We start from the raw sequence: 25,541 nt of genomic DNA, 5'->3' as shown, positions 1-25,541 counted from the left end.
AGTCTGTGAACCACCATCTATTTTAAGTGTGTCTTTTGTGAACTTGGTATCTAATATTCAGTAATTGTGAGACTATGTAAGACTATCTATGTATTGTTGAGATGATCTTCTAATATTGTACCTGTTGTGTCATTATGTGTTGTGTGAAATATTAGATGATCTGGAGTACAAAATGTGTTGTATCTTACAAGTACATTACATACAAAAAGTTACTGATCTGGAGCATGATCATGAACACAATCTGCATATATAAGGTGGAGTACAGAATCTGCATATATAAGGTGGAGTACATTCCATACTAAAAGTTACTGATCTGGTGGTAACAACACAAAATACATGATCTGGAGCATGATCATGAACAGAACATGTTCGTTAACATGTTCCACATCTGATCATAAGCAGAACACACAAAAAAACCATCTACTTTCCTCCAGCTTGACCTGCATGTCTCCTGTCCTACCTTAGTTCATCGAACATGCTAACTTTTCTAGGTTTTTTAAATCCTCTCATGTTGTTACTCGAACTTGGTGCACTTGAAGTTCCACTTCTCTTCATTTGTGATGGTTTGGACTGACATGCAAGCATCCTATGTTCCTCTGCCATCGCTTCTCTGATTTGTTGGGCTTCCTTATTGTTTCTCTCTTGCACACATGCCTCAGATCTTGTTTCTTCCTCTTGGTTTCTGTTGTGCTCCCAAGCTTCCTGCCTTGATGCCTCCTGTGTTTGGAGAAATAATTGCCTTCTTTCCAACTCTTCAACTTGATTTATAAGGAACATTGCCTCCTCTGCATCATATGCAGTCCTACAAAGTCTCTTCTTCTCCTCAGCTATTCTTTTCTTCTCCTACAGAAGAGAACAACTGCCTTGCATGGAACTTAGGTTCATGCATGTCTGCTGCTGTGAAAGACTTGAAATTGAATTTCATCTCATCCTCATCTGAATCTGGAGCATTTAATTCCTCATCTTCTGAGTTGCAATCCTCAACCACCTTCTTCCCTTTCTTGTCATGCATTGGTTGCAACTCCTCCTGTAACAGATCATCATCTCCATCCTCCAAGTCATAGTCACTATCCACAATCTCAGGTACATAATCACTGTCTGAGGAATCTGAGTCTGCGTATTGTTCTTCCTCCTCTTCTGTTTTTCTTCCCCTTGGTCTCAACTTCACATAGAACTGTTGAGTGCTCTCAATTTTCATCCACAACACCACAAGAAACATTGCTCTCACAGGGATCTTTGTTCTCAGTTGCATTCATTTCCTTCTTCCTTGGGCTGAAAACAGGAGGGATTTGTGCTGCTGGATTAGCCACAACATCATCCCATTCTACTCCTCCTCCAGAAATGTGGCTATCTAAATGATCCAGGTATACCATTTGAAAGTGGTGCCCTAGATTTATCTTTAGATACATACAGTCCACATCAGTATCATTAGCCAAAAGCCGTGCGCCACCTTCATTAAGCTGACAACCAGGGGGCAACCAATAGATATCTATTCTACCTGACATTTCATAACCCAATTCCTCGACTATTTCTTCAAACATGCTGAAATAGGTGATGTCCTTATGACAGTAATCAAAGCAAACCTTATGGCCATCCAGATAGCACCTATTCTGCCCACTCCCAAAGAAAAAGCCTCCATGGATCACCTCAACAGTGAAATATCCACTTTCTCTATCTGAAAAACAATAAGAACATCAATTATTAACTGAACATTAAGAACATAAATAACTCAAACCCTAGAATAATTTCTGCAAATTTGCATACAGTCCACATATTCATAGAATTAGCATGGGCAAAACGGCCTAATCATAGCAAATAAACATTTTTTCACCCCAATTGTACATCAAATCGACCAAAGAACACTGGGTACTGACGTACCGTACGCCGGAGCCGCCTCGCCGTCGGGCCGCCGTCGCCGGACCTGCATCGCCGCCAAACTGCGTCGACTCCTTTCACCGGGCGTCCAACTTGCTTCAGCCGCCGCACGCAATACGAACAGAGGGCGCACGATACGCCGATCATCCGCCGCCGCACACCATGGCCGCTAGGGTTGCTCTCTGCTCGCACTCCTCTGTTTAGCGTGGGGGGGGGGAGAGAACAGGGGAGATCGAGACGAGAACAGGGGGCAATTTGCGAAATAACAGGTGGGGCTAGAGCTGACTGGTGGGTCCGAGCTGACTGGTGGGTCCCGGGCTGACGTGGCATACAGCGGAGTACGGTGTACGTCGTGCACGTGTAGAGCCAGGACTGGCGTTTCAAGCTCAGGGACCGTATTGACGACGTATTTTCATGTACCGGGACCGTATTGATGCAATACGCAAGTACGAGGACTGAAGTGGACCTAGCCAGCGAGTACAAGGACTATAGATGCAATTATCTCTCTGTGAAAAAGGAGCGAAGAATCCCCGAGAAAAAAAACAAAGAACAAGGAGCGAAGAACGTTGAGAGAAGACCATCTTGGCTTCGCTGGCGTTCTGGGTTTCTCTGTTCGTGGCCAACTGCCGCAGGAGGCCAGAACCCCCGCCGCTTCCCCGCTCCCTACTCCAGCGCCCCTGCCCGGAAATACCTCTCCTCGCCGTCGCCGTCGCCGGCGCCGGAGAGAGGAGTACAGGACAGTCCTCCCTGCATCCGCCGAAGCCGCGCCACCTCGAAGGCGAAGGTACCACTCTCTCCGCATCTCTCGATAGGGTGGGGTGGGGTGGGCAGTACTGATAGCCCCAATTCGATACCGTATCCTCTACTGCTACGCGAACCCTAACGTAGCTTGCTAGGCTGTTCCGATTCGGCAACGATGAGGCACTTCGATCCATTCATCCATTCGCCCGAGAATTCGATTCGATTGTTCCCAGCGCTCTGTTGGTTCAACTTACCCTCACGCCCCGATTTCAGCCCACTATTAATTTGGCTAATTTTCTCGCGGGGTGTTAATTTGGCTGATTAATTAATGGCTATGTATGCAGATCAACAGCTTCGTCCTTCTGGTGGAGACCTGATACTGTCGCCAAGGCTGAGGGTTCACTGAAGAAATTAGGTTTGAGCAACCTGATCACAGAGAATCAATGTCTGAGTTTCTGGAACTCGAGGCCCGGGATGGGGTAAGGATGACCTGGAACGTGATACCCGGCACCAAGCAGGACGCTGCTAGCTGCGTCGTCCCTGTCTCGGCCATATACACTCCTCTGAACCCCAACCCTGCCATTCCTGTTCTTCCTTATGCCCCACTCCGCTGCCGCATCTGCCGCTCCATCCTCAACCCCTTCTCGGTCGCCGACTTCGGTTCAAAGATGTGGCTCTGCCCATTCTGCTTCCAGCACAACCACTTCCCCCAGCAGTACTCCGCTATTTCGCAAAGCAACCTACCTACCGAACTGTATCCTGAATGTTGTACTGTGGAGTACATGGCCACTGCCGAAACAGGTCCTGTGTCGCCACCAGTCTTCCTCTTTGTTGTTGACACTTGCATGATCGAGGAGGAAATCGGCTATTTGAAGTCCGCTCTGGCGCAAGCAGTTGAGCTGTTGCCGGACCAATCCCTCGTCGGATTCATTACTTTCGGGACATATGTGCAGGTTATATTCACCTTTCCTTCATAAATGTTTCACTTTTTATTAGTCTTCTGGACAAAAAAAATGATATGAATACATGTTGACTCGTGTAGGTGCATGAATTGGGTTTTGGCTTGTTGCCTAAGTCACATGTGTTCAAGGGGACAAAGGAGATTAAGAAGGATCAAATTCTTGAGCAAATGGGTTTCCTTACAGGGAAAACAAAACCCACAACAGGTGTGATCACCGGCGCAAGGGATGGTGTTTCAGCAGAAAGTATTGGTAGGTACCTGTTGCCTGCTTCGGAGTGTGAGTTTATGTTGAATTCAGTTAAGAACTCTCCTTTCATTAAAAGAAGACATGATAAGTTTGTCCAGGAACTTGGACAAAACTTTAGGTCTCTAGTGCACCGCGATACTATTATTTTTTAATTGCAGAGGCAAAATTCAATTGCATTTTGTTGATGCTGGTTTTCTATTTCTTTAGCTTATAGAAGAACTGCAAAAGGACCCGTGGCCGGTTTGTGCTGATCAGCGAGCATCAAGATGTACTGGAGCTGCGTTAAGTGTTGCAGCCAGCCTCTTGGGGATTTGTGTGCCTGGATCAGGTGGTAGAATTATGGCATTTATAGGTGGCCCATCTACAGAGGGACCTGGTTCTGTAAGTAATTTCTCTAATGAATATCAGAGAAATCACATCTTATTTTCGACTTTACTGATCCCCCGCCCCTCCCCGGTGCTCTGATCACGCACCCACGGTGATAAGAACAAACATGTCTCTGGCTTTCTATTCCCAACAATAATTATGCAACATTTCTTAGCATGCTGTGGGGTATTTCTAACACCCCTGCCCAATTCGCCTCCTGTTCTTGCTAATAGTGGTGAGTTTAGTCCCAAAATTGGCTAGCCTAGTTGTGTTGGGAGTTAGAAGTGGGATATAGACTTTGGTCCAACACCATACTGAGTTACCAGCTTGGTTGATACTTTTAGTGGCAAACTAAGATGAAAGCCTTTTCTGATATGTGATGGGCATACGTAGGTATTACATAGTATTTGGAGTTCATGTGAGGAAAGTTTGTGGGTTTGCTCACTTGTGCTGTGCTTTGCAATTCCATAGACGTTTCGTATGTATTCTGTGTAGTGAAGCCGACCCGACTTTTCTACTTAAATTAGCTCATAACTCATTAAGAATCATGATCCCTTTTCTGATAAAGTAAGTTCCACCAAATAATAATATGCACATTTGTCATGATGATACTCCAGTGTGGAGATTGATTACTTCTTTTGTCGAGTTAGGTTTTCCTTTGGAAATAGCATGATACATTATTGTATTCTAATAGTTTTTTTTGTGCAAAATGTCAGATAATATCTAAGCCGTTATCTGATCCAATTCGTTCGCACAAAGATCTTGATAAAGGTTCTGCTCCACTTTATAACAAAGCCGTTAAATTCTACGAGGAGATTGGAAATCAACTCGTGCATCAAGGGCATGTGCTTGATCTATTTGCATGTGCACTTGACCAGGTTTGTCCCCTGCCCCTTGTTGTATAGATTATTCATATCACCTCTTGCCTCTTGGTCAAGGATCAGGCATTAGCTTGTTTAATTGGTATTGTTCACGTCAACCAGTGTTGCTGTATATCATTCATAGACCTCATAAGCATGTTTGTCTCACCATAATGTGAAAAATATTAGTTCAAGCATTTATCATCTCGAAACTATCTGTGCAAGCATTTATTTTCTTGGAAGTTCCATGACTGTAAGATACTGTTATTTCAGAATTCAGAGTGGATGTACATATATTATCATAATGTAAACTTCTCTTAACCTGATTTAGTAGGAATTTTGGCTAATTTTATCAGCTAATGAAATACAGAGAGGAATGGTGACCTATTGTGAGTATTAGTTGACAACTCAGTGATAATGTGCAAGCCATCCTCTTTTGATAACTATCTGAAGTGCATATGCTAAGGTTTTTAAGGCGGTTAGGCGTCATAAGACGATCAACCTAAGCGCCTAAGGCGGAGAAAATGCTAAGGCACTGCCAGGGCGCGCCTTACTCCCTAAGCGTCCATAAGGCGACGCCTTAAAAACATGGGCATATGCAATACGATTTATCAAAAAGAAAAGTATAAGAACGAATGTTAATTCAAAAACTATTGTTAGTTAGCACATCAGCGCACACCGTTGTCTTATGCGTTATCTTCTGATGTCTATGCACGGTTGCCATGATATGGTTAATAATATATTTTATTCCTCAGGTTGGTGTTGCTGAGATGAAGGTTGCAGTGGAGAGAACTGGGGGAATAGTTGTGCTTGCAGAAAGTTTTGGCCATTCTGTTTTTAAAGATTCACTTAGACGCATTTTTCAGTCAAGCGATAGTGACCTTGGTGGCTTATCGTTCAAGTAAGATACTTTTCTGCCTGCTTAGTTTAGCTGCATTGCTACTTTGCTAGTTCTAGCATGTTTACGTTTGTCTCGTCTTCTCTGCAAATGTAATTACGGATTTGCTTTGAGTTCTGTTTTTGCTGCCAAAAAAAAAGATCGGGGTATCAGGTCCGGAATGATGATATACGTGGTAGAGTTGGGGTAGCACTGATTGAAGAGAAGCTTGTCCAACATCGTCTGAGATGGTTTGGGCATATACAATGCCGGCCTCCAGAAATGCGAGTGCATAGCGGACGGTTAAAGTGTGCTGATAATGTCAAGAGAGGTCGTGGTAGACCAAACTTGACACGGGAGGAGTCCGCAAAGAGAGATCTGAGGGACTGGAATATCACCAAAGAACTAGGCATGGACGGGTACGTGGAAGTTAGCTATCCACGTGCCCAATTTGAAAGGCTTTGTTGTTGTCTGTTTTTGCTGCAACCTCAGAAGCGTGATATTGTTACTTGCTGCTTTTAGCTTATTTTCAAAGGCATCTATGATGATCAGAGAAACTGCAGATAAGTTTAGTGCTATCCGGTACTGATTAAGTGATCTTGAACTTGGATGTACTAATTGACTATGCCTCTTGAGGCACAAGTGTTTGTGTTATACTTTTCCTAATCATCCTCATAGGTTTGTTTTAGGTGAAATGGCTGTTTCAAGGGTGTAAAATACGTTCATGTCATCCAGTGACCTGCTGTAGTACAGCCTTGTTATTGAGTTGTCTGATTTCTGTATTTAAAATATTTTTGCAGTGGCATATTTGAGGTCAACTGCTCCAAGGATGTCAAAATTCAAGGCATCATTGGACCTTGTACTTCCCTGGAGAAGGTATAGTATGTGCTTAGTTACATGTTGATGTTTCAGAATGATGATTGTATGCTATACTTAGTCTTTTGGCATGTTGCTGCTTCTGCAGAAAGGTCCTCTATCCTCAGATACAGTTGTAGGTCAGGGGAACACTAGCGCTTGGAGGATGTGTGGTCTAGATAGGAAAACATCACTATGCCTATTATTTGATATGGCCAAAAAAGATGCCCCGGACGCAATTGGTCAATCACAAAATAATCTGTTCTACTTCCAATTCTTAACCTAGTATGGAATCTGCTCCCCCTCCCATCTCTTTTATAAACAATTGATATTGTTGGAGAAGTATATATTTCTAACCTGGAGATGCCACATGCAGTTATCAGCATCATGATGGGCAAATGAGATTGCGATCGACTACAATTTCAAGAAGATGGGTTGCTGGTTCTGGCAGTGTGCAGGTAAGTTTTACCTTTGTTCCCCTTGATGAGTGTTCTTTCCTTTTAAATGTTTTTCTCCTTCCATTTGTACCCATTTTTCAGTAATAGTTGAGCTGAACAATTGTGTTTAGCCAATGTCTGTGTGTTACCCAGTGTTTTAGTGCTTGCACAGACTTTTTAGGAAAAATCAATGTAATATTGTTGCTTATTGGACTAGTACATGTGCTGTAGGAGTTAATAACTGGCTTTGACCAAGAGGCAGCAGCAGCTGTCATGGCACGCTTGGTCTCATTTAAGATGGAAGCTGAGGTACTTTCTGATAGTCTGTTTACTTCTCATAAATTGTTTCAATATACTTAATGGCCCATGACAGACCCATCTTTTTATGTTTTAGAGATGGAATATAACATCATAAAAATTTGGAAGCACGAAATTCCTGCCTTGTATATCTTTTGTTTATGTGATATGTACACAACAGCCTTCCTTTCCTGTTGAGATCTTTGCAGCATAATTTACAGTTCCTGGAGAAAAAGTGTGAAGTCCAGTTTGATTATTTTATTCTGATTCAGTTCCTGTACATTCCTTAGACGTCTTGCATTTTTCCTTGTTCTATTTGTTGAAGCAAGCATGATGGAAAAAAGGTGAAACCTTTTCTTGCCCGATCATGCAATATTGCAATCAAATGTCCAGTAAACTCTGCCCGTGTCTGGCACCCATTTCTGCCTTTTTAGATGATTTTTTTTACCATTTCTGCTTCTCGATAGCACATCTACAGTACTTTGGCATGTACTAATGATGTATGAAGGTTAACTTGAGCCACATGTTTTGAGCGTTTTTTCACATTCGGAACCGCCATCACAAGATGGTCATGCAATATGGTTTGAAGATGATTAGGGCGTTGAATGGGCCTCTTGAGTACCGAAGTACAGAGTTCGTTGGGAGTTAGAATTTAAAATAGCTAGTTGCTTTGTTTGCTGAGTTTATTTCCTTGGAGATGTATTCTGTATATTAGAGGCAAGTTACCTAGAGATAAGACTTTGGATTTGATTGAACTGATAGAGATTTGAATTGTGTATTGGGTCATAGGGATAAGAGCTCACGACTGAGGCAAGTCGAGTCATGCCTATAAAACACTATGTGCTTGAACACGTGGGATCAAGAGAAAGGAATTAAGTATCTCCCATTAAAGTTCATCTTCCAAGTCTATCTCCCTTTTACAATGCCTAATCCCCTTCAATCCATTCTGTATTGCCATCTTCTGCATGGTAGTTGCCTTGATGTGTACCAATGTTCGTAACACCACAGCATCTGCGAGTTAGTTTAATCCATAGAATTTGATATTATTGGAGTAAATTTAGCAAAACTCCATGGCTAATCACAAAACAACAGTAAACCATTTTGCAGAACCACATAATTAGGGATCATTTAAATCACAAAATTATGGGTTTTAGAATGGGTCCACACATCATACTCACAGAATCATGGACCAGTCCCATGCTGGAAATTCTTGTGTTGGATCGGTGGTCAAGTGATTTGACGTCTTGCGTGGAGTCCAGGATTTGTAACTGTGACCTGTGGGCTCCGGTTGTGAAATTGGTCAGTCAATTTGTAGTTTTGCACTAGTTTGTACATTTATCTTTGGTTTTGTGAAACAATTATTCCGTATATTCATTAGTTGGAGGCGATACATTAGTCTGAGAAAGAGAACAATTTTATAAATTATCTCATTAGTTGAGGATGTGAAGAAAATTGAAATCATCGCATTAGGAGGATCAAAAGGCCTACACTAGATGGCACACTAGATCGGTACATTGAAATTATAATGGTTGTGCTTCTCCTTTGAACTACCTTTTCTCAATAACATGCCATATATGCTATCTTTGAAACGTAATCATTAAGAGGAAACCTTTTATAAATTGCATAGGAAACAAACCATGACCATAAAGGAAATAGTTTGCTGCTCAAGGACTCCTTGAATAGTTTCATTAATAATTAACTCGACTCTTCCTGTGTGTAAGGTCTGTTATATTCATTTTTATAGCATGTTCTTGGTGTTTTTTTCAGGTTGATTTTGATCCAGTAAGATGGCTTGACCGAGCATTGATTAGTTTATGTTCGAAATTTGGAGACTATCAGAAGGAAGCACCTTCATCTTTCAGTTTGTCCCCACGTCTATCAATTTTTCCACAGTTTATTTTTAATTTGAGACGTTCTCAGTTTATTCAGGTAAAACATTTTTTCTGTCCTAATTCAGTGAGTCATGCTGATCAACAGATCAAGCGAATTAAATTTCTCTTTGCTGCTAATTAACCACTACATGCAGGTTTTCAACAATAGTCCAGATGAAACTGCATATTTCAGGATGATGTTAAACAGAGAAAATGTAGCAAATGCAGTTGTGAAGATCCAGCCATCACTTATATCATATTCATTTCAGTCAGGTCCTGAGCCTGTTCTATTGGATGTAAGCGCAATTGCTGGTGACAGGATACTTTTGTTGGATTCTTATTTTACCGTTGTCATATTCCATGGGATAACGATCGCACAGTGGCGGAAGGCTGGTTACCAAAATCAAGAAGGCCACGAGGTAATGTTTTGTCGGCCAAAAACCGTGATAACACTAAATATTATTATTTTTCGACTCCATGTTGGCTTTCTTGTAAGTTTATGGAGAACTTATCTGTATTTGATTTGAAATAAAAAGAATTCATAGAAAATATCAATGCTCTATATTTTGCATTTTTTGGTTTTCTCTTTTGAGTTCTCGCATGTTGTTGTCGAAAAATCATGTATAACCCTGTATTATGTTCAGATGTTTGCCCAGTTGTTGCAAGCCCCACAGGAGGAAGCTGATTCAATAATCAAGGAGCGCTTTCCTGTGCCTCGTTTGGTTGTGTGCGATCAATATGGTTCTCAGGTTATTATTTTCTATTTAATCTGTCAGTACACTCTGCATCAGAACTCTTAGGAGTATGCATCCGGTGCCTGTATACTCGGTAGTCAGGAGCAGTTCCTCAATCTGCAGTGACAGTAGCAACTGCAGGGGATCCCGTTAAGATATAAATTTGAACAAATGCAACAATCTTGAACTGGAAGGTCAAAATTTGTGCCGAGAATTGCAATCAAGTCACCAGTGATCAGTTATTAATTTTGGAGTAAACTAAAAAAATGATCAGCACTTCCATATAATTTGTTGTCTAATGCTTTATTTTATGGAAATTGCAGGCTCGATTCTTGCTGGCAAAGCTGAACCCATCTGTGACATATGACTCCGACAGTCCTCCGCCTCCTGGGGGGGATATGATATTCACAGATGATGCGAGCTTCCAGGTCTTCATGGAGCATCTCCAGCGGTTGGCAGTTCAGTAGAGCATGGACGTGCAGTAGTTTTGCACCAATGGCCTCTTCTCTCATGTACAGCAAAGAAAACCTTTTCGTGTGTATCGCTCTTATACCGGTTGCCACGTACTGTAGGCCAGCATACCGCTTTTACCTCCGCATCTGTACATTGCCATGGACTGTAAGGTTTATGTCGTTTAGCCCGAGATGGAACATTCATAAATTGTGTTGTTAGCTCAACATATGGTTGATCATTGCTTACACCAAAGAAGATTGCCATCGTCTGGGTGTTCAAGCGTACTGGTGAAGAGGAGTTTTTAAGTCTCATGTGTGGCTAGCGATGGCGTGGTTGCTGCGTCTACTAGATTTATTGATAGCAGGTGTTTGCTCCAAAAATGTGTGACAATTGATGTTATGGTGGTGGTTTATTGGTTGATGGAAGCAAGCGTAATTTTTTTTTTTCTTCATTGGTCAATACCTGAATGTCGTCCTTCTGGACACACATTGGGCATGTGGTTTTCTTTTTCAAATTCTTTTTTGCATTTTTCTCTGCATTTTCCTCTTTTCATTTGAATTTCTTCAAACTGCCAAATTTAAATTCACAGAAAGACAAGGTTTTCCGAGAGAACCTTGTACTAAGATAAGAGTTGGCCATTGATATATGGTATAAACATAACCACCTTAATGAATTAACTGACTTGTTTTACTTATTAAAATAAAAATCTTAAAAATCTAAAATTTGACCTGTTAGCAACATGCACACGTGTATTGGTCCAAATGCGGCATAAATTTAGACGGCCACGATGGCACGACCTAATGATAATGCAGTGGCATGGCATAACATGGTTCTTTGTTGTTGTCGGAGGAAGAGGAGTCTGAAGATATTGACCTTGCATTCAATATTACTCACTAGTGCCAACACGTAACTGAAGATAAGTGCGCAGGGAGGCAAACGGTGCAGCGCATGAACTGGCCAGCTTGGCAAAATATGCTGAACCGGGCATTTGGGCAGATGATATTACCCTGATATTGCCCTTCCCCCCATGTACTGTACCTCTTCTCCTAAAAGATATTACCCTGATTAGCAATGAATAGAGGTACTTTGGGTGTCAAAAAAAAAATGTAACATGGCCTGCTGCGTCGACTCACATTTTAAGGTGTGCACTGAGTTCACAGAATTTATTTCTTTTAGAGAAAAACGAATGCACACTACCGAACTTTATATACTGTGCTGTTGCCCACAAACACTTCCTGGGAGCAATGCAAAATGCTAGATTATGAATCGTTCAAAAAATTCAGAATGCACACTTCCTAGGAGAGCAATACAAAATGCTAGAAGACATGAATCTTTCTTAGAAAGTTCAAAAAATGCAGGAAGCTATTTGAAACTTTCTCGTTCTTCGTATTCTTTCGCTTCCAGTATAGAGGATGGTGGGTGGAATATATGTGAAGTACTTAAATTACATAATCGCTATCATTTTCAGTTTGCAACTTCTTTGTCCTACCTCATCAGAACTCATCCCACCAGCATGAAAAAGGAAAAAGTATACTTAATCAGTCATCTGCCATAAGCGTTCTTGTTTGTCCGAAGAAAAATTATCTGGACCGTCGATGCATCTCAGTGGAAAATAGCATCTGTGACTACAATTCTCTGCCCTTCCCACCTGAGCCATGAAACAAATTTCTATGCCAATCAACTTAGAATGGTATTCTCCTGTAGTATGGAAACCATTATTCCTCACCGATCACCGATCTTCGTCCAGTACCCGTGCCATACACCCACCACTTTGGTTTTTGTTCGGCAGAAGTCTGAACATTACAATCCTAATATCATAGAAACTAGGTATTACATTATTTTCTGGAGCATTGTTTTCAATCTCTTCTGCAGCTCTAATGTAACATCACATTCCAATAAAGCAACTGTTCATCACATTTTAATTGGGCGGCCTTCCCCATTGTACAGTTAACAAGGTGAAAAAATTTCCCGTCAAAAAAAAAACAAGGTGAAAAAATTATCAGAAAACAGAACATTTGTCCTCAGTTTATCACGAGCCTGTGATAAAGCCTAATTCGGTATCCAAAGAATTATGTGATATTGGGAAGAGAACATGTGTAAATAGCTGATTACAAACAGTCTAACCTAAAAAACTTGCATCTAGCTTGCTACCTCATGATGGCTCTTCTTTCTCTACTGGTACAAACTAAGCTGTGCCCAGCCGTCTTCTTGAGTTCCATCTCCTTCATGGTCCTCCTCGTCCTCTCCGCGTCTTCCAGCATTCCAGCCTCGAAGTACATGTTCGCCATCAAAACGTAGAACGTGACGTCATTAGAGCCCGACTGGAAGAGATCCTTGGCAACAAATTCAGCCAGCTCCAGGTTGCCATGAAGCCTGCAACCGCCGAGGAACGCGCCCCAAATGCACTTGTCTGGTTGCATCGACATTCCCCTGATGATTTCATACGCTTCAACAAGTCTACCGGCACGTCCAAGTGTTGGTGATATATGGTAGTCCGTGACAATGCTGTTGAAAATCGCCAGCCCTTCATCAACAAGGCCAGAGTGGCCACACGCCACTAGAACCGCGGTCAATGTGAAGGAATTAGGCTTTATCCCTTGATCTTTCATCGCAGAGAAGAGACTGAGAGCCTCTTCAGGCTCACCATGGTTGGCATATGCACTGATCATGGCGCTCCATGACACAACACCAGGCTCACGCAAACCTTCGAAAGCCTGCCTTGCGCAAGCAATCTCACCGCATTTTGCGTACATGTCCACAAGAACATTGCCGATCCTCGCACCAGTGTCGAGCCCACGACTCCTAGCAAGCTCGTGCACCCACTTCCCTGTCTCAAGGGCTCCCGTGCGTGCGGAAGCTGACAGCACACTGACCAGAGTGACAGTGTCAAACCCCACCTTCTCACTAAGCATCCTGTGGAAGAGCTTGATCGCCCGGACCCCATCACCATTCTGCTCATACATGGCAACCATCGTGTTCCGGGACACCACAGTGCGCGCAGCCATTCCATCAAACAACTCTTTTGCCGACGCGATGCTCCCGCACTTCCCATACATTGCGATGAGCGCGTTCACCAGCGGCAGATTCGCATCGAACCCCAGCTTGACCACGAACCCATGAACCATCTCCCCGGCAGCAAGACATTCCTGCCCCTGCAGGCACGGCAGGAAACTGATCAGAGTGATCTCGTTCGGGAGCATGCCCTGGGCAACCATCGTGCCAAACACCGCGACCGCCTGGCCGAACAAGCAGTTCTGCGCGTAGCCCGCGACCATGGCCGTCCACGAGACGACCGTGCGGGCACCGGCGGCGGCTGTCAAGAACACCTGCTCCGCGTCCGCCACCTCCCCCTCCTGGCAGTACATAGCGATGAGCGCGCTGTGCACGAAGCCGTCCCCGGCGAGTGCGAACCTCACCGCGTCCCCGTGCGCGGCCCGCCCGAGCCGCGGGGCGCCCGCCGCCGCGCACGCCGGGAGCACGATGGGGTAGGTGTAGCAGTCCGGCGCGACGCCCGCGGCGCGCATCCGCTTTATAGAGCTGGAGCGCGTCCGCTGCGGGGGAGTTGGCCGGGACGGAGGAGTGGGAGTGGGCGTGGGCGCGGAGGAGGGTGTTCCACATGTAGGCATCGCGGTGCGGCGCGGCGTCGAACACCCTGAGGAGGGCGCGGGCGTGGATAGGGAGGAGGGCGCGGAGGGGCGAGGAGGAGGAGACGCCGGCGGCTGAGAGGAGGCCGATGTAGTGGCGGACGAGGGCCGCGGCGGTGGGGGGCGGTTGCGGGAGAGGAGTAGGGGGCATCTGTTGGACCTCGGGCCGCTGCTGACTGAGTTGGGTTTCACCACGCAGAAATAACTAAGCATAAGCTACGTCTTCTTTTGTACTCCCTGGGTTCCTAAATGTAAGTCTTTATAGAGATTCCATTAGATGGAATGCATACGGAGCAAAATGAATGAATCTAAACTTGAAATGCATCTATATACATCTGTATGTAGTTCATAGTGAAATCTCTACAAAGACTTATATTTAGGAACGGAGGGAGTACAAAAAATTACATGTCGAAATTTATTTGGTTTGCTTGAGACATTTGAATTTTTTGAATGTGTTGAAACTAACAATTGTATCCAAATTTGTAACAATTGTATGCAAATTTGTGCCATTATGTGCCCTCACCTACATGGCTACATTGCCAAACAAACTGGCAAGTTACAGAGATTATGACTGAAATACATGAGATCAAGATAAAGGATGTGCTATGCAAAAGCAACGTTTGCAACATTTAGTCAAGTATCGCGGCGCCATTTAGACACATTAATCTCTCAGCCAAAAACTCTTCTCTGGACTTCTCATGGAAGTAATGATCATGTTACATTAGTGTTGCTAGAGACTCTGGATAGATTCAGCTAACGATGGCAAAAACGAGTCGGGGGACAATTTGAAAGTGTCTGATTCCTCTACTTCATATTAATGGTGGACTTGATCTGCTCAACCAGATGGGGCAGGACCCTGATGCTGTCGTCGATGGATCTGTTCACGCACGACTCCAACTCATTGGTTGCATCCGTCTTCATCTTCTGGAGCTTTGCTGCTTCAAACTTGTCTTGGCAGACCATCAACGAGCGATTCAACCTCCTGGAACAAGGAAGAATACATCTCAGCTTAAGACATATGTATGCACCAGGGTGTAAATGATACAATAATTTGCGCTGGCCGATATATGCTGCCTGTTATATAACTGCTGGTTTATTCAGGTATAAATCATTTACAAAATTATTAAGAAGTATAGATGAAGTGTATGTAACCCTGCAAAGTGTAGAAAATGTATGCCCTTAAATAGCAATGCACAAAGAACAGAGCTCTGATGAAGAACCTAAACTAATGCAATTAAGCATTATATGTTTATCATGCTCAGTTGTTTGTGAATAAATGACCACCGTTCCCCTGTTACATGCTTTCTTTTCCTCTGGCTGCTAAGATGTTTCAGTTCGCCAGGTTGTCTCTTGCCTGCTCATGGATTCAGCTGGCAGTTTAAAAGGTTGACCTATTTGGTAATCACCGGATCTATGCTTATTTTCAACTCCCCTTCCTATGGACTTCTCCAAACAAGAATCTCACAGGGACATCGTCTTGATCCAGATGCTTGAGGCAGGTTTGCATCAAAAAGACTGACTACACTACTAGATGTCTCGTGACAAATAGGCAGCCGTGCAAAGTTTAGGAATGACATGTTGAACTGGGGGCAGAAAAATTGAGTTGGCCACTGTAGCTGCTTACATTCTATGTTAGAAATCAGAACTAAAATAACTCAGGGAGGAAGCCAGATGATAGATATTGGAGGGACAAACATTATTAGAGTTCTAACTATTGCATATTTGTATGAGTAAGCTCTTGATTCTAATTTAACGACACAGCCAACTGCACGAAGAAATATATATAGGGTCTGTCATCTGACCTACCTATCTGGTGCAAAGAGATTTTTCCCAAGTATTTCTTGACATGTCATGCAAACAATTATCCAAATCACTGACTCATTGCTTATATTCAAATCATGGATGGAACATATCACGCTAAAAAAAAGCATGGAATGATGGAACATATGTATGCTATTTACTCGCTGACTAAATACACCATTAACAGATAAATCATACACAAACACGGTACGAATGCAGGTCGGCATGCACATATTTTTAAGCATTTGTGAAAGCCAGTGGCAACTACTGAATTCAAATGTCTCAAGTTAAATACAACTTGGTGAATATGGCATGTTCATTCAGATAGAGCATAAGTCATAGGCATAATTCAATAGAAATTGAGAAGGCAGCGCAAATAGCTGCAGTTTGATTTCCACAAAGAACTACAAAGTAGATGATACAGCAACAGAACTATAACTTTATTGCAAGAAAATGATACAGTGGCTAAACTCAATACAAACAAAGCTGGTCTTAAGTTATTTTTTATAGAAACTAGTATATAAGATGTATGAAAATAATAATGATAGGTGGATGAAACAGAAAGTACCTGGAACTTGGCCATCTCGGTCTCAACAACATTGTTGGCAGAAAGAGCGGGCACACCACAGTTGTCTACACAGCTGGTGATCCCCTCTTGAGTCCATCGCCTATCAAAGCAGTCATGTGCACACTTGAAGTACTCTTTCTGAAAATCACCAGAGAAAAATAAATCCAAACAGGCGTCAGCATTGGTGTTTCTAACCCCCTGCTACGAATATATCAAGCATATCAGCATGTTTCATGTAGAACTATCTTTCTCCTTCCCAATATGACAGAGAATGGCGGTCACCTTCAACGATTAGTGTAAACCATGCATCGTTCCCCTTCCCAATAATGTCCCAATATTTCAAGTGCTCACACCGTACAACAGAGCAATGCTAAGAAAATTACAGAACTATGACAAACATTACAAAATTATCACCGAGAACCAATATTATATCAATAAATAGTATACTTGCTCCACTACTGGGCTTACTGAAATTCCTACATATCTAGCAGCTACAATCCCCCAAAGTTCAGGTCTTTCCATCTCAAATCTCTACCCTGAGTTAAAAAGAACCCCAATCATATCCCATGAACTACATTAGAACAACCCAAGTATCTCATGCCCCTGAAACAGCTAAAACAACTAGCATCGGACTGCGGCGCAACTGGACACCAACAAATTTCATGACTGCCGCAAGATTAGCATCCTCCGTCCTGAGATTACCCATCCCATGAGAAGAAGATCCCTAAAATCTCGCAGAACAAATCGACGAATCCCCCGAACCAACCGGAGATTCCGTGAACAAGGCATCGGGGTTCCCCGCCCCTCGGCCCTAAACCGCATCATAGGGCAAACCCCGAATTTGGGGTCTAAGGCGGCGGGGCGGGCTCACCTGCAGAGTGAAGTTGACATGGTCCTGCACGCCCTCGAGGTGCTTCTGGGCGGCGACGTTCACCTCCTCCAGCTTCTTCCGGATCCGGTCCGCCACGATCCTCTCCTCCATGGAGCTCACGTGGTCCATCGAGCTTCACGATTTGGTTGTGGCTTGGCTTGAGGAAGGGGAAGGGTGCGGTCGGTCGGCTATTTCTCGGCTGTGCTTTTCTTGGTGCGGAGGGCAGAACTGGAAGCGAGTCGGAAGGGGACGGAAGGTGGGGGTTGAGGGTTTAATGAGACGCGCTAGGGTTCTACGGCGCCCGCGGATTATGATGTCAACAGTTCGGAAATACCACGACATACTGTTTTTTTTTTTGAACGAAGACGCTAGAAGCGTCCGGCTTTAAATTAATAAAGCCTGAAAGGCAGCAAGGTTCAACGGTTACACCATAACAGGTTCAGCTACACACCCAACAGGGCATCAAACAGCAAGGTTAATCGCATCAAAATAAACATCACGGACCAGCAAGTGCAATGACCTAAGCAACTAAACACTCCACGGAAGGCTACAAAAGCAACATCAACTCGCCAGGTTCTGTCTTGCCCTCATCTGTATCGTCTTGATACGCACCATGGCTTATGTCATACGTTCAGCATCGCGCTCCTTCCCCAACGGGGTCCACATCTGCAGAAATAGATGGCATTTGAAGATCACGTCTGCAGGGTGGTTAGGAAATTTCTTTTCGATCGTAATTTTATTGCGCGTCGTCCAAAGTGCCCACAGTAGCACCCCTACGCAACGCCAGGCAATTCTGTTAGAGGTCCCTTTCGTGGATTTAAGGATCGAAACCAATTGGGTCCCCGAAGCGGGATTCCAGTCTGTGTGAAAGGCCTCCCGAACTGCACTCCACGCAAACCTGGCCAGGTGGCACCGAAAGAAAACATGATTCGCGTCTTCACCTTGCCCGCAGATCACGCATGAGCCATCGGCCGGACCGTTCCGTTTAGCTACGTTGTCCGAAGTAGGCAGCCTATTCCTAAGCATTTGCCACATGAAGATCTTGATCTTCAGGGGCAGGCCTGCCTTCCACAGTCCCTTGGCTATGTCAAGCACTGGCCCTCCAGTAAGCTTGTTATATAAGGACTTCACTGAAAATTTCCCAGACGTTGTCAAACTCCACTTAACAGCGTCAGCCCCCGTCCTAAGGCGATAAGAGCCTAATTGCTGGGCCAGCCCGTCCCAAGATGCACGCTCTTCGTTTGTTAGGGCCCTCATAAAGTGGATCGCCGGCGGATCGATATGCATCGCCTCCCCAACTAGGATGTTAGTATCTGTGGCGATCCGGAATAAGGTGGGATGACTTTGCCAAAGGGGGGAATCACCCAGCCAATGGTCAAGCCAGAACCGAGTGGATAGTCCGTTATTGGTCTGGAATTTGGCCCCTAAGTCGAAAGCAGGCCGCACCGCTTGGATCCCTCTCCAAAACACGGATCCGTTGGCCGAGGCTGTGAAGGGGTTCCCATTCGGGAAGTACTTGGCTTTAAGCAGCTTTGCCCAGAGCCCTGGCTCATCTTGGGCCAGCCACCACCACCATTTGGCAAGAAGGGCAACGTTCATTAGTTTGGAGTTTAGGATTCCCAAACCACCAAATTTCTTAGGCCTGCAAACCGCCGCCCACTTGACGAGGTGGTACTTCCTCTTGTTGCCAGTTCCTTCCCAAAAGAACCTGGATCTCGGAGTGTCTAGCTTGGCATGTACCCCATCGGCAAGCAAAAACATCCCCATAGTGAAGAGGGGGAGGGAAGAGAGACTCGAGTTTGTAAGAATGAGCCTTGCAGCGGAGGACATGAAATGCCCCCGCCACGGGCTTACCCTGTTAGCCACTTTCCCGTACAGGGGCTCCCATTCTAGGATCAAGAGTTTGCGGTTAGAGATTGGGAGCCCAAGGTACTTAATTGGGAAGCTCCCTAGCTTGCAATTAAGAAGGTTTGCGATACGTAAGCTTTGCTGGTCATCCATCCCCATGGTAATGACCTCACTCTTGCTAAAGTTAATTTTGAGCCCGGAGAGGAGCTCGAAGGCTAGTAGCAAAAGTTTAATCGTAGCAATACTATGGTAATCTGGCTTAAACAACAACAGAGTGTCGTCTGCATATTGTAAGTGAGTCACGCCACCCGGGATGAGGTGTGAGACGAGCCCCTTGATGTGACCGGCCTCCCTGGCCTTGGTCAGCATGGCTGCCATAGCATTAGCCACAAAGTTAAAGACGAGTGGGGATATGGGATCGCCCTGTCTAAGCCCTTTCCTGTTACGGAAATATTTCCCCATTTCGCCGTTAACAATGACCGAGGTGTTGCCACTCGAGATCAGACTCATGATCCGGTGAACAAACCCTGCCTCAAACCCCTTTTTGAGGAGGACCTCGCGTATAAACTCCCAGTTTACACGATCGTAAGCTTTTTCGAAGTCTAGCTTAAGGATAACGCCCTGCCCATGTGATCGTTTTAACTCGTGAATAATCTCCGTAAGAGCTATGGGCCCTTCCAGGATGTTCCTACCTTTAAGGAAAGCAGTTTGGCTCGAACTAATGACTCGTTGGGCGACCGGCGCTAGCCTAGAAGCGTAAGCTTTGGCGCATAATTTAAAAGGTACATTGATGAGCGTAATCGGCCGAAACTGCTTGATAGGTTCTGCCCCTTTGACCTTGGGGATTAAGCAGATAGCCCCATAATTTAGACGTGACAGGTCCATCGTCCCTAGGGCGAAGCCGTTTATGATCGCTTGGAATTAGTCCCTAAGTAGCGGCCAGAAGCGCTTGAAAAACTCCACCGGCCAGCCGTCAGGCCCTGGGGCCGTGTTGTTCTTCATACCCGCAAGCACGCAGTCAATCTCCTGGGCCGAAAAGGACACCATTAAGGCGCCGTTTTCCTGCTGCGAGACTCGCTCATGCATACCCCATAAGTCTTCCCTTAGACTTAGGTTCTTAACCTCAGTTGTTCCCAACAGCTCAACGAAGAAGTCAAAGATGTATTTCACTATGTCGGTCTGGGTGATCAACGTCCCACGTTTCGAATGAAGCCTAAGGATAGTACTCTTACGTTTGCGACCGTTAGCGTATGCGTGAAAGTATCCTGTGTTGGCATCACCTTTCACAACCCACTTGACACCACCCCTACGGCGCCCATATTCCTCCTCCGCCCTGAGAATAGCCAGGACCTGATGTTCAAGGGAGTATCTAAGCTCCCATTCGTCACCAGAGAAGGTTCTTACATCCGCCTGCGAGTCGAGGAGGGCTATTTCTGCCGTGATGCGCTCCCTCTCCCTTTTGGACTCACTGCCATGGTTAGCCCCCCAGCCCCTAAGGAAAGCACGCAAAGCCACAGCCGCTGAGGACCAGAACTCAACTGGTCCATGTTGGCGCCCTATCTGGTTGCCGATCAGGGACCAGCGATCTGTGACTAGCTGGCTAAAACCCTCATGTTCGAACCAAGCTGTGTCTCAAAGAAGAACCTATGACTACGACGCGCGTTATCCTCCCCTGAGGACAGGATCAACGGAACGTGGTCAGATCCTATGCGCGTTTCCGCCACTAAAGTGCAGAGGGGAAACATCGCCTCCCAGTCACTAGAGCAAAATACACGATCAAGGACACATCGAATTGGCTCACGTTGCTTGTTAGTCCAAGTGTATCTTGCCCCAGTACGCGCAATCTCCCTAAGGGCAGCGGACGCAATGGCATTATTGAACATGGACACCCTAGCCCAGTCAATATTGTTGTTGCTCTTGTCCGCCCCCGAGCGGATCAAGTTGAAGTCACCTCCCACCACCACGGGCAGGTTGGACGACTGTTTGGCCCCCACCATAGCTGTGATTTCTCCCAAGAAATCAGCGGACCTCGCATGGTCAGCCGGCCCATAAACACTCGCGATCACCCAAGAGTCTTGGGAGACCCGGTGGCGAACAGTGGCAGCTATATAGAACGTGCCGGCCTCCCACAAAATTACCTCACACACATCCTTGTTGCAACCCATCAGTTGACCCCCAGAGAGGCCGACGGACGGAATCCAGAACCAATCAAAGCGCTGGAGCGGATCGTACGCCAAAAGGTCTCTAAAAGAAAAATCGGCCTTAATTGTCTCCTGAAGCGCAACAAAGTCAATGTGTTCTTTGGACATGTAGTCGCGGAGCTGCGTGCGACGCCCCCCGTGCCCGCATCCGCGGATATTCCAGAAAAAATAACGCATTAGATGATCCTGTTACGCAGGCGAACTCCACGGGAGGAGACCGCCTTGGCCACTCGCTTCCTAGCCGGCTTTCGACTGGAAGAAGGCAAGACCGAGGCCGCCCCGGCCTCGGCTCCCTCGTTGGGCATGGCGACAGCATCAGCCCCTACTGATGCTGCGGCCGAGGCTTCCACCGCCTGAGCAGCCACGCACCTGGCGGCTGCTTCCGCGAGGGCGGCCTGAGCCTCTTCGCGCGCGCGCACTAAAGGAATCAAATCCAAAGACGAGGAGTCTAGCGCTACACCACTATCATGCAGAATCTCGGCGAGATGCTCATCAAAGAAAGCATTCAGAATCTTAAAGGAGGGGGAAGGATTACCTGTCGTGTCCATGTTCTTGTCAGCAGCACGGAGCTTAGCACTTTCCAGAGAGGTCTGTCTCCAAGCTTGGCCTTGGCGCGAGCGCTAGGAGCCCGAGACGACATCGGAGTTGCCCTTGTACGCTTGGCCTTGACTGCCGGCCCTGACGCCACCAAAGCCGCGCCCAATTCACCTCCCAGCGCCGTTACCGACCCCGCAGCCTCCGAGGCCACCGTCTTGCTCCCAGCCTTCCTCCCCGCAGTCTTCTTGGCCTGTCGACCGGAGCCACTCGACAGGCGCCTGTCCGAGGCCGACATACTGCTTACTAGTACTACGAACCTTTTTTCACAAGAAAAAACAGGGAAGACATCGCCTGTTTTTGGAATTAAAAAACTGTTTTTTTAAGAAAAAGACATATCCACTGCAATTTTGCAAGATGATGCACACAATCAAATTTGAACCTTATTGTTGGATTTATTTTGAGAAAGCATGTTAAGTATCGAAATGTAAACTTGCTTCAAGTTGGTTATTTCTTGCAACCCTACACAAGAAAAGATAGGCAATTAAGGCATCTCCAACGTTGACCCGCAAACATTCCACATGCGTACGGACTGCGCCGTTCAGACAGCGGAAGCCATCCAACGCGGGTCTGTATTGGTCAGCGGGGTGGTCCGGACGCGATTTCTCCTGCAAACCAAAAACAAACGTATGGAGGGGGGGAGGGGTTTGATCCTAGGCCCTCTTTTGACCACCCCGGTCCACCAAAATCCCTCCTCCCTCGCCCGCGTGCATTCCCGTCCGGCGCCAGCTGCCAGCATTCATGCCGCTATAGAGCGCGCCGCTCAACATTGAAGACGGCTCAGGATGGACGCGACCTTTCACTGCCTTCGCCATTGAAGCAGTACGGCGGCCAAGGGCGCCGCCCGCAACGCGTCTCCGGTGTCCGCGCCTGTTCAATGCCGGAGACGCTTGACGCCTTGACTGGATGGGACGGGACAAATATATATCACGTCTGTTTAATGTCGTCCGTATGCCGTCATTAAGTAGGCTCGCCGGCTGAGAAACCCACTCCGGCGCCGCGCATTGACGTACCCGGACGCCTCGCCTCACCGGAATTCGCTATATAAAGGCAGCCACACTTGGCTAACTCCACACCACAACACAAGCCCCTCCACATCCTCCTCCCTTTCACTACATCCGTGAAAGAACATGCGGTGCCCCCATGTTTGGTTTTGGTAATTGATGACAATCTCTATGGACTATTGGTTGTCTTGAGTTATATTTTAAGGATTTGTTCATAGGCTTTTCTTGAAGTCCATGTGTTGGTTTCAAGGAGTTTATGAATTGACCAAGGTGCTATTAAGGAATTATCCAAAGATTGGTCATGTGAGTGTTGAGCTTATTGCAAGCATGTCTTGAAGAAGAAGATTGTGTGATCATTCATGTTTACCTTCAAGACATCATCCAAATGAAGAGAGTTGGAAAGATTCAAGGTTGATCAAGACTAAGTCAAGAGTGAATCAAGTTGATCAACTCACAAAGCGTAGAAGATGTACCGAGAGGGATCAAGTGATCCCATGGTATGGTAAGAATTGTCCATTGCACTTTGTGTACTAACCCATGGTCTATGTGAGAGTTCTTTGTGGGGTTAGGTACGTGTCCATGGGCTTGCGTCAAGAGGAAGATATCATACAACCCATGGAAAGGATGGCATCAAGTGGTGATCGTCATCAAGATTGCCATGTGCAAGTTCAAGTGGAGCATCATGAAGAGATCAAGTGCTTGAATCTTGCCATCCATTGTGGTGTCAATGGACTTGTGAAGATGTGCCGAAGAGTGGCTCACCCATAGTGGACTATGGGGGAGCAATCATCTAGTCTTCATCGAGCCAACGGAATCAAGAAAGATGGTCCAACTTGAGGGAGTCAAGATCGTCATCATCTAGCTCAAGTGGACCATGTGCAAGGCAAAGGTTTTCCCTTGATAGGTTTTCTATTTTACCGGTCTCATGGTGGTAGTTGGGAGACCGGGTTATAGGATCGTTTGCCGTACTATCAAGGGGGGCTCTCAAGTTGGTAGCTTGATCGTATCGTTAGTAGAGAGCTCAAACCATTGCATCCTTGCATCATGTTTCTTGGTTCTTGTTTGGTTCTCTTTGTGAGTCTTAGAGCTTATGGTCATCTTGATGACAAGCTTGAGTTCATCGAAAACGGAGTTCGCATGCGTCTACTATGATGTTTTCGGTGTTGGAGGTTTTACCGATCTTATCCGAGGAAGGGTTCTCACCATTTTCGTATGGGCCTTTTCTAATTTGCTTCTTATTGATATTTCTTTCAAGATTGTGTTAGCCCTTGTCGCTAGCTTTCCAACAAACTTGGTTTCATCAAATTCGGAGTCCGTTTGCAAAAGTTGTGGCAGTTTTAGTGTTCTGAAAAGGCTGCAGCTGTACTACCGCGAATTGGAGCGGATGTAATTTTTTACTACCGCTCCAGAGCGGTACTACCGCGGCTCCTACAGCGGTAGTACCGCTCCGGACCAAAAAACTCGTCCCAAGTCCTGCGGAGGTAGGTATGGAAGTATTTTTTTTTGCACCGCAAGCAGTAGTACCGCGATCCCTAGCGGTAGTACCGTGAGGACGAGCGGTAGTACCGCTCTGTGCGGGTTGTGAGCATAACGGTTGGATTTTCCCCCACCTATAAAAGGGGGTCTTCTTCCCCATTGAACCTTATCCTTTGAGCTCGTGTTCTTCCCCCATTGTTGACCTTCTTCGAGCTTGCTAACTCTCAATCCCTCCATGGATTCTTGCTAGTTTTTGAGGGAAAAGAGAGAGGAGATCTAGATCCATATTTCCACCAATCACTTTCTCCTCTATGTGAGGGGAACCCCTTGGATCTTGATCTTGGAGTTCTTGGTGTTCTCCTTCTTGTTCTTTCTCTCATTTTCCTCCATAGCATTAGTTGCTTCGGTGGGATTTGAGAGAGAAGGACTTGGGCACTCCATGTGCCCTTGCCATTGCATTTGGTGCATCGGTTTGAGTTCTCCACGGTGATATGTGGAAGTGAAGTTTGAGAAGCTTATTACTCTTGGGTGCTTGGTGCCCTTGAGCTTGTTCCTCTTGGGTGCTTGGGCGCCCTAGACAGTTGGTGGTGTTCGGAGCTCAATCATTGTGGTGTAAAGCTTCGGGCAAGCGTCCGGGTCTCCAATTAGGTTGTGGAGATCGCCCCGAGCATCTTGACGGGTTCCGGTGACCGCCCCCAAGGGTTGCCAAAGTGTACGGGTTCAGTGACCGCCCCCAAGGGTTGCCATTTGTACGGGTTCGGTGACCGCCCTCAAGGGTCCCTGGAATCACGACATCTTGCATTGTGCGAGGGCGTGAGGAGATTACGGTGGCCCTAGTGGCTTCTTGGGGAGCATTGTGCCTCCACACCGCTTCAAACGGAGATTAGCATCCGCAAGGGTGTGAACTTCGGGATACATCATCGTCTCGGCATGCCTCGGTTATCTCTTACCCGAGCCCTTT

The 25,541-nt window shown here is 45.8% G+C and overlaps 2 protein-coding genes and 1 pseudogene across 3 annotated transcripts; 1 reads left to right on the top strand and 2 right to left on the bottom strand.

Moving 5' to 3' along the window:
* The first annotated feature begins 2,484 nt into the window (after positions 1-2,484).
* LOC119323476 (protein transport protein SEC23-like) lies at positions 2,485-10,999 on the top strand. Of its 2 annotated transcripts, XM_037597144.1 has the most exons (14): positions 2,485-2,659; positions 2,961-3,569; positions 3,659-3,874; positions 4,032-4,205; positions 4,907-5,068; positions 5,806-5,951; positions 6,728-6,803; positions 6,892-7,067; positions 7,159-7,240; positions 7,451-7,528; positions 9,284-9,445; positions 9,543-9,806; positions 10,032-10,136; positions 10,445-10,999. In XM_037597144.1, the coding sequence occupies exons 2-14, from the start codon at positions 3,060-3,062 to the stop codon at positions 10,586-10,588; spliced, it is 2,295 nt and encodes a 764-aa protein (XP_037453041.1). In that variant the 5' UTR covers positions 2,485-2,659; positions 2,961-3,059; the 3' UTR covers positions 10,589-10,999. The 2 variants fall into 2 exon arrangements, with proteins under 2 accessions (XP_037453041.1, XP_037453040.1); XM_037597143.1 differs by lacking the exons at positions 2,485-2,659; positions 2,961-3,569 and having other exon boundaries at positions 3,670-3,827.
* Positions 11,000-12,553: 1,554 nt separating this feature from the next.
* Positions 12,554-14,369, bottom strand: LOC119325388 (annotated as a pseudogene).
* Positions 14,370-14,806: 437 nt separating this feature from the next.
* LOC119321263 (protein FAM136A-like) lies at positions 14,807-17,740 on the bottom strand. Its single transcript, XM_037595027.1, has 3 exons — positions 17,458-17,740; positions 16,587-16,724; positions 14,807-15,226 (listed from the first exon to the last, which is right to left on the bottom strand). Exons 1-3 carry the CDS (start codon positions 17,584-17,586, stop codon positions 15,023-15,025), a joined length of 471 nt encoding a protein of 156 aa, XP_037450924.1. The 5' UTR covers positions 17,587-17,740; the 3' UTR covers positions 14,807-15,022.
* Between the last annotated feature and the right edge of the window lie 7,801 nt (positions 17,741-25,541).

This window comes from Triticum dicoccoides, chromosome 6B (genome assembly GCF_002162155.2).
Source record: "Triticum dicoccoides isolate Atlit2015 ecotype Zavitan chromosome 6B, WEW_v2.0, whole genome shotgun sequence".
In the NCBI taxonomy this organism is placed as follows: Eukaryota; Viridiplantae; Streptophyta; class Magnoliopsida; order Poales; family Poaceae; genus Triticum; species Triticum dicoccoides.
Note: the sequence above shows the minus strand (reverse complement) of the source record. Positions and strands in the feature narration are given on the sequence as shown.